The 9,212-nt window shown below is 59.5% G+C and overlaps 1 protein-coding gene across 1 annotated transcript in view; it reads left to right on the forward strand.

The window, feature by feature from the left end:
- The window catches only part of NRXN2 (neurexin 2), a 75,481-nt gene extending 71,484 nt beyond the window's left edge, over nucleotides 1–3,997 (forward strand). Inside the window, exons 21-22 of the mRNA XM_021708382.1 lie at nucleotides 1,236–1,561; nucleotides 3,809–3,997. Coding sequence (XP_021564057.1) covers nucleotides 1,236–1,561; nucleotides 3,809–3,997 — 515 coding nt within the window. The remainder of the gene's footprint in view (nucleotides 1–1,235; nucleotides 1,562–3,808) is intronic.
- The last annotated feature ends 5,215 nt before the right edge of the window (nucleotides 3,998–9,212 follow it).

Below are 9,212 nucleotides of genomic sequence, written 5' to 3' on the forward strand. Positions count from 1 at the left end.
GGGAGGTGGGGGGGGTGGGAAGGGCTGGAGACACACCAGCGGCCCGTTGTGATCCAGAGGTCTGAGTGTCCCTGAGAGCCCGTGTTGCCAAGGGGGTGTGGGCTTCACAAGTTGAACTGTCCTCAGCCCAGGTTTTGGGGGCAGGGTTCACAGGCACCTAACTCTAAACCAGATCTTTAACGAGGCACTAACCAGAGGCTAACAAGGGCTAAGCCAGGTCTAAACCCCCCAGCGCCAGCAGCTGAAGGTCCGGGGGAGCGGGGGCGACATCGTAGGCCCTCTGCCCAACCCCTCCCCCGCAAAATAAGCAGCACCAAAACCAAAGTTAAATCTAAACTTAAACATAATAAATATCTTTTCTAAAAACCAAAACCAAACAACAAACTCAGAGGGTTAAACCGACCCCCAGATCCACTAAAAGCAAACAGAACAGCCAAACCCCACCCAGGTGGGAATTCTGAGGTGTACTGATGCTGAGTGCGGAGTGAGATTGGAGCTGGAGCGGTTTTTTGGCTGTCAGCGAGCGAAGCAAGGTCCCTTTAACATTTTCTGCTTCTGGGCTTGCACATCCAGGCGGGGAGGAGGGCTCTGCTCTGGGGCCTGTCCCGGCAGTGGCTGGGCCTTGGCAGGGGAGGAGGAGAGAGGGGAGCCTGGCCGGGGGTCCGAGGGCCTGGGCGGGAGGCCAGCCCGCTCCCACACACTGTCGCCCCTCGTCTCGCCTCCTTCTCCGCTCTCACGTGCGCTGACTCCACCTCGGCCTGGCAGCCGCCTTCTCGCCTCTGCCTCTGTCTCCTCTGTCGGCCACTCCTGAGGGCTCCATGGCTCCATGACTGGGGCTGGACACCGGGACGAGGGTGTTTGGGGAAGCAGAGGAAGAAGGGCGGATTGAATGGGGAAGAGGAAGGAGGGGGCGACGGCCTTGGAGAGGAGAGGGGGCTGGGGAAGGTGGGGCAGGCATGTGCATGGTGGGGAGCAGGGCTGGGCCCCGTTCCCCAGCCCGAGTGTGCCCAGGCACCCTCTCCTGCTAGGGACCCTACCTGGCCGGCCAGGCTGTGGCTGACAGGACTTTCCCTTTGGTTGTCTGTCCCCTCCTCGTTTCTCCGCTCCCCTCCCCCACTGCTGGCCTCTTCCTCCATTCCTCTTTCCTCCCCGGCTTCCCTCTGTTCTCCCATCCCTCCCTGATCTCCCCACCGCCTGCCCCTCCTCTGTCTGTCACCCCGCTCCCCTCCCCCCAGGCCGCCAGCTGACCATCTTCAACAGCCAGGCTGCCATCAAGATTGGGGGCCGGGATCAGGGCCGCCCCTTCCAGGGCCAGGTGTCTGGCCTCTACTACAACGGGCTCAAGGTGCTGGCGCTGGCCGCCGAGAGCGACCCCAATGTGCGAACCGAGGGCCACCTGCGCCTGGTGGGGGAGGGGCCGTCCGTGCTGCTCAGTGCAGAGACCACGGCCACCACCCTGCTGGCCGATATGGCCACCACCATCATGGAGACCACCACCACCATGGCCACGACCACCACGCGCCGGGGTCGCTCCCCCACGCTGAGGGACAGCACCACCCAGGTGAGGCTCCCTCCAGTGGGTGGACAGGGCGGGCCTTCAGGTGGGTTCCAGGGCGAGTGTCTTCCTAGCTATCTGGTGCCTGGGGGGCAGGTCCATGGGGTCTGGCGGGACCCTGGGGGTCACTCTCTCTGACCTTTTGTCATGGTGATAGGCAGGATCACCTTCCAGGAAGCAGCCTTCACCTGGTGCCTGGGGCAATTGTGGGTGTGGTCTAGAGGGACCATTCCTAGAGCCGAGGGGGAGTCTAGTGCCCAAGCTATACCAGGGAAGACCACCCCGCCTAAGAGAGGGAGTCTGGACTGGAGGGGAGAGTGGAACGGCCCCATCTCTCCTGCTCCTCCCGTGAGGGCCATGCCCTGTGCTATTGCTATGTGGGAGCAAGTAGCAGGTAAGTGGTCCCGGGGTGGCCCTGCCCTGGGCAGGGGAGACCACACTGGAGGGACTGGATGCTGTCACTTGTCACTGGAGATGGCGGTTCCTCTCCAGAGGCTGATGGGGGCCAGGAGCAGCCTCTCCTTGTTCGCTGGGGCCTCTGCAGTGGGGAAGGCCCTGGCTGCATGCCCATTGCCTTCCCGTCTTCTCCATGTGACCTTGGACAGACACTACTGCTTAGTGGGCCTGGATGTCCTCTGTGTCTGGTTCTGAGGGCGATGTCAGTGCAGGCAGTTTCCTGGTGCTCAGGGACTTCCTGGGTCAGGTCAAAGGGGCTGCTCCTGGGCTTGTGGCTCTGCTGGGGCAGGACGGGCCTGACTGTCCTGGCAGCCAAAGTTGACTGAGCATTGGTGACTTTCTGAGGCAGCCCGGGATTGGGCCGAGTTTCCTCGCTGTGGTCACCCATGCCTGCTCTGAATGCTGGCTCAGGGAGGCTGTGCCTGGCTCGTGGGCCCTGTTTACCCATTCTGTCCCATGGCCCTGTCTCAATGCCTTTGGCTGTTGGGCCTTTGGCCTGGAGGGCCCTTTGGCCTCCTAGGACGAGGGTGGGATCTGGGGGTGGCATGGGAATGTGCCCTTGTCTCCACCACCAGTCTGTCTTCAGCTTCTCCCTTTCACTGAGGGGTGGGCTCCCAGGTGCTGCAAGGCCCCTCCTCCCTGCCAGTCTGCTGTAGGAGCCTGGTCTAGGCTAGCCTGGGTCATCCAGGTGAGAGAGACAAGCCTGTACCCCCTTTCTCTCTGCCAAGAAAACTGAGGGGATCTGAAGGCTTTGCCCCTAGGGAGCAGGAAGTCCTGGGAGAAAGAAAGGCCTGGGCTCCACCAAGGCTGGGCATCCGCCATGCCCAGTGCCCTCCAAATCATAGGTAGGAAAGGCTGTCCGGTCTCAGTGGGGGGGTGATGGGCAGATCAGCGGGAGGGTGGAAGAGGGAGAGGTGGGGGCCCCAGGGGTCACGGCTGTTGTGGAGAAGCCCCCACAATGAAGGCTGGTGCCAAGGGTGCGGGAATGCAGAGGGGAGATGGGCCCTCCAGACTCCGCATTGCTCCTGGGGGAGGGCCATCGTCTGAAGACGGAGGACTGGAGAGGAGGCAGTGTGTGGCCCCTTCGCCCCACCCCATCCTTGGCCTTCAGGCTGGCCCTCTCCGCCCCGCCCCAGTCTCTCAGGCTCCCTTCTGGCGGGACTTTCAGCTTTCCTCCTTGGGTCCTTCCCTCAAACTCCTGGTGGCCCCTCCCTCTTACACTCACACGTCTGGGGGATTCTCTTTCTTTGCAATCAGGAGAGAAAATGCTGACAAAGTCGACTCCCGTTGTCATGGCAGCCTCAGCCCTAATTATTGTGTGCAGCCCGGTTCTCCCAGGCTCCAGGAAAGGGGGTTGGGAGAGAGATGAGGGTGATGGGTGGTGAAGCTGGAGCCAGGAAAGCCCTCAGGGTCCTGTCCCCTCTCCGCCCCTGCTGGCCTCCGGAGGCTTTAAGGCCTCCACACCACCCCTGCCCCAAGCATCCTGGGCCCCCTTGCTCCGGCCCTGCAGGCCAGGGTCTGGCATCCAGTCTCCCCACTTCCCAGAAATAAAAAGCAAAACGTGCTGTTCCATTGATTCTCGGAAGCCGTGGGAGCCTGCAGGGTTGTCCCTTCGCATAGGAGGAAGTGGAGGTCCAAGGTCACCCAGCAAGTGATGGGGGAGCTGGGACCTGGACTGGGTTGTCTGTCTCAGCACAGGCCCATCCCCTGTGCCGTCTCGTGCCTCAAGAGACGACTGTGGGGTCTGCTGACCTGCCCGGACCCCTCTCTTTCCCCACCCCTCCCGTTGTCCCCCAGAACACAGATGACCTCCTGGTGGCCTCGGCCGAGTGTCCGAGTGATGATGAGGACCTGGAGGAGTGTGAGCCCAGTACTGGTGAGTGCCTTTCCCCCCTCCCCTGCCCCGGGGCCCTCCACGACGCTGGGGAGGGGGGCGACTGTCCCTGCTACCTGGTCCAAGCCCTCGGGCCTGCTGCCAGGCCTTAGCTTGCCCTGATAGCTCCCCCGCCCAATTCCCATCAGCTCCTGCCCCTCAGATGTCCTGTGGCAAGGTGCCTTTGGCTCCCCATCCTCCAGAGGTAGTGAGGTCCTTAGCCTGGGTCCTGGGGTTGAGAGCCCAGGGGTGCGGGGAGAGAGAAGGAACACTTTTCCTTGGGAAGACGAGCAACTGCAGCTCCCATGCGCCCTCGGGGTGGGGGTGGGGTGGGGAGCGCAGGCCTAGGAACTACAACTCCCATCAGCTCTTGGGTCCAGAACTGCAATTCCCATCTGCCCTTGAGGCCTGGCGCTTGCTTGGTCAAGAGTGGAGAAAGCCTCTGCTGGATCCCAGGCCCTCTTCATCCCGTCTCAGGGAGGTATCCAGTACTCCAGTCTAAGGGGTTGCCAGGGCGGACACTGGCAGGCCAGGGCGGACAACTGCTGCACAGTGACTGCTCTGTGCCCAGCAGTGTGCTGGGTGGGAGGTGCCCCCCTGCCAGGCATGGGGTCCCCGGGGAGACGGGCCTGAGTTCTGGCCCGGTTCTGGTGGAGAAGTGGGGCTGGGAGGGTAGGATTCCTGGGGACTGGGGCTCTGCGAGGGGCCTTTGCAGGCCTCTGTTTGATGCCTCCTGCAGGACCAGGGTACAGCCAGAGAGAGACAGACTTGCAAAGTGTGGGTGGGCCTTGAGTGCTGCCTGAGAAGTGCGGGTGCAGAGTGGCGCGGTGGGTGCCAGGGCTGCTTATCTGAGCAGGTTGGGGGTGGCCGAGAGCAGTTGGGGGAGGGTGGGGCGCTCGAGGTTGGCAGCAGATGGAGAGGGGACTAGATGTGGCCAGATTTCGCAGCAGGGGCGTGTGGGCCTTGGTGGTGGCCAGATGAGCCTGTGGGAGGGAAGGGCCGCCCACACCTCTCGCCTGGGCTCCTGGAGACTTCGCCCGGTACCTTGCCGTGGGTGGGTGGCACCTGGGCTGTTGGTGCCAGAAGGACAGGTGCCTGCGAGTGGGGGAGGGGAGGCGGTCAGGAGGTGGGCGGTGTGCCCTGGGCACATCCTGGCACTCTGACCCAGGGGGCCTCCCAGCTCCAGGAGGGAGTTGAGGGTGGACTGTGATCTTGGAAGGCGTGTGGGAGGAGTAGGAAGGGAGCAGAACCTAAGCGTGGACCCGTGGATCCTCGGGGCAGAGGCTCAGGTTCAAAGACCAAGTGCAGAGGGATTTCTGGGTACAGGCCCTCAGGCCCCGAGGCTGGAGCCTGATTACCCTCTACGTCCCCCTAGTAGGCCAGAGCTGAGAGGGGTCGTTCCCACGGGCCTGGGCCCAGGAGCACTAGGGGAGCCAGAAAGGCCTCTCCCTCCATAGCCCAGGGTCTGTGCTTTCTGGGGCAGATGCCTCTACTCTGGGAGCAATCCTTCCAAATCATGGGGCGATCTCGGCTCAGGGCTGCACTCTCCAATCCTCCATTCCTTTGGGGGTTCTGGACATCTGGCTGCTTCAACGCATAGCACCAGGCACTTCCTGGGAGCTCCTGTGGCCGACACAGCACTGCCAGCTGGGGCCTGCTGGAGTAGTTGATGGATAACCCTGTGAGAGCCCTGGGATAGGGCTCTGGGGACAAAGATCATGAGAAAAGGGCACTGAGTGACCGTATCATGTGTTTGCACACGTGTCCATGTTCACACACTCCAGGACAGGAACTCCTGGGTGACAGGAGGAGACTGCTCTCCCTACACCCTGCAGAGGGACCAGATGGCCACCACACAGGGACATGCAGCGCACACTGGACCTCACAGAGCCACACTCTGTCCACCTAGGCTCTAGCCTCCCAGCCCTGGCTGAGTCCAGTCAGGGTCCGAGTGTGATGCCGAGTGTGTGCACTGGTGGTCTGCAGCTCTCGTCTGCGTTCGGACAGGGTGATGAGGAGTGGGAGCAGGCGAGTCAGCTGCGTCTGCAGCCAGGGCTTGGGAGCTCGCCAACCACTGAGCCAGGCTCCTAGGAAGAGGGCCAAGGACACGAAGGAAGGGTGGAGGGTGGAGGAGGACTGGATGCTGGGAACAGGGAGGGCCTGGTGGCCAGCCCAGCACCCAGGTGTAAGAATAAGGCGGGAGGGAGGGCAGAGTGCACGCGGGAGCACCCAGAGGAAACTGCCGGAAGCCACAGGTTCTCCCCAGCTCTGCATCACACATGTTTCCACGTCCGCGTGTACCGCTCTGAAAGGCTTAACGTTGGATCTGGTGGGAGGACAGGCAAGAACCGAGATGCCTCCGGGGTCTTCCCGGCTGGTGTAGACCGTGCCATGTCCCCCCAGGACCTTTCCAGCCGGAGCCTCTTCCGGGCCTCCAGTGCAAGGAGGCTTTTCTCTAGCTGAAGACCAGGCCTCCTTTGACTCCTAGGTCAGAAGTGGGGTGCCTGGCTGGAGAGATTGGCTGCCCGGGGCCCGACCCAGGGGCTCTCTCCCCTCCTGCCTTCCAGATCCACTTCCCTGGGTCCAGGTGAGGGGCCTGGGATCACCACACAGTTGGCCGCAGTGGGACCCTCCACTCCTCGTTGTCTCAGCTGGCCTGACCCACCATTGTGTTCCAGTCTGTCCCCTGAGGGACTCTGGCGTTGCACACCCTGGGTCCCACAGAGCACACACAGGCTCGGACCCACAGAGGCGACATCTGTGTGCACGTGCATGACAAGAGGCGTGCACACAAATATCCCTGCACACACATTTACAGACCCACCGGCAAGCTCACACGGGCCCATTTTCTCACACACACGCACATACACCCCTTTGTTCAAACCCAGAAGAGCACACACCATTCATGCCCAGACCAACAGAGGCACACACACTTAGGCCCCAAGAAGCATGTATGCCCCAGGAGACCACAAACAGATACACACCTGTTGAGACCCCCAAAGCACAGACTTGTGCACAATCTCACAAAGGCATACACATGTACTCAGAGTCACTGAGTCCCACTTGTGTGCTTAGAGCTCCAATAATACCCACAGCAGTGCTTAGACTCACTCACAGGTGTGCACCTGCAGTTCACACTAACACGCGTGCTCAGTCCCACACTCAGACACTGTGTGTCTCAAACTCACCAAGGCACATGCATGTGCTCTGAGCTGTGCCCACATGTGTACTCAGGACCCCTGAGGCATACACTCTATCACATCTGTTGGCACACATGCCAGATGTTCAGAACTACCCTTACATGCTCAGACCCGTAGACACATCTGCATATTGCAGGCATTTGGGGTGTATGCATGTGTGTTCAGACCTGACTGTGCACATGTGCACACTCAGACCCAGAGCACACCCGAGCCTGTGTGTGCTCTATGTGACTCAGTGGGGCACATGCCTTGTGACGTGTCCTCAGACTCATGGAATTACTCGTGCTCAGCTCACAGAGGCACAGACGTGTAAGTGTGAATCCACCTGTGTCACGCACACACAAGTGCTCAGATCACAGAATCCCACGTCAAATTCAGACTTACAGATGCTCACATGTTTCGGAACTTACAGAGACCTGTATGCATGTTCAGATCAGGCATGTTCGCAGTGTGCTGAGACTCACTGCTGTGGGCATCACATACTCACAGAAGGGCATATCTGGGGCCAGGCTCACAGAGGCACATGTGTGTTGCAGCCCCATCCAAATATACTCACCATAATGTACACTTCTGCAGAAAGATGTACTCATGCACCACCATGTGTAGTCCGCCTCACGGAGGCGTCCCCACATGCACACAAAGGTACAGGAGTGACCAGACATCGGATCTTGCAAAACCATCATTAAAGTCTCACTTCAGCTGCAAAAAAAAAAAAAAAAAAAAAAAGGTACAGGAGTACAGAATGTACAGAATGTGTACAGGAGTGCACATTCTCAGAGGTAGGCTGTGTCCCAGCCCCAGAGATCCATGCACACATACTTTGCTCAGCCTCACAGACCTGTGCCCTCCTACCCTGCTTCCGTGAGAGGAGACCCTCCACAGCCCACCAAGCTCACGCCTGCACAGACTCATGCATTCATGCACACTTATGTGCTCAGACCCCTTGAGGCATGCATATGTGTGCTCAGTCCCACAGTGATGTGCACATCCATATGTGCTCAGAAAGATGTGTACATGCAGACTGACAGAAGTGCAGGTTTATGTGCTCAGACCTGCCACAGAGGTACACACACATGTGCACTCACACCTACATTGGCCCACACAGGTGTGGACACACAGAAGTGCACACATATATCCCCAGACCTGTAGGGATACATTCAGACCCAGTACACCTGTATGTTCCCCTCAGGTGAGTGCACACGACGGTTCACACATGACGGTTCAGACCCACAAGGGCACACACACGGACGCGTGTACTCAGATTCACCCAGGTCCACACGTGCTTAGACCCACAGAAGCAGCCCTGTGTGCCTACCCTGTGTGCACATTCCTCCCAAGGTATTGCCAAACCCTAAATCTGACCCTTGAGCAAGATTCAGTGCCCTTACTCGGATGAGAAATTTTCCTGTGCTATTGTCCTTCAAAAGGAACAGGGCCTCAGAAGCACACACTTGATTTCACAAGGCACAGACACATTTGCTCAGACCCACAGAAGCACAAGTATGTTCAGATTCCCCGAAGATCTCAAGGCAGCACTAGTTGCTGTAATAGACAAGGCCCACAGTATCCATGATTTGACAGAGAAATGCATTTCTCATTCACGTAGGTTATAAACGAGTGCCCCTGATTGGTGGGTAGTCAGGACTCAGGGCCTGGTCTCCTCCCATCTGTAGCTGCACCATCTTGAATAGGTGACTTCCTGAGTTGTGGTGGAAGGGCACCCAGCATGGCGTCACAAAGGGAGGTATTTATGGGCCGGGCCTGGGAGAGGTGCTGAACGCTCCTGCCCACATTCCAGTACTCTGCTCAGCCACGGTGCCCAAACTAGCTCTAAGGAAGGCTGGGAGTTTCAGCATTACTGTGCCCCTATGGGAAACAAACAGATTTGGGGACCAGCTAGTGAATTATTTGCCATAGCCTGAACCTCGGGTCACCAAGGACCTGTTTCACTCTTTCTCCTACCCCAGAACACACCCACACCCACCCCTCCCCAAGAGAGACCACCCAAAGTCCCACCCAGTTAGGGCATTCATCTCAAGGTTGAGGATATCTGGGAGATGGCAGCCCACTCCATCTGGGCCAGACCTGGCTCTTCTGGTCTGGGGACCTGTATGTGGTCTGGATATCC

The sequence above is a fragment of the Carlito syrichta genome, unplaced genomic scaffold (genome assembly GCF_000164805.1).
Source record: "Carlito syrichta isolate Samal-C Ts95f unplaced genomic scaffold, Tarsius_syrichta-2.0.1 Scaffold135954, whole genome shotgun sequence".
In the NCBI taxonomy this organism is placed as follows: Eukaryota; Metazoa; Chordata; class Mammalia; order Primates; family Tarsiidae; genus Carlito; species Carlito syrichta.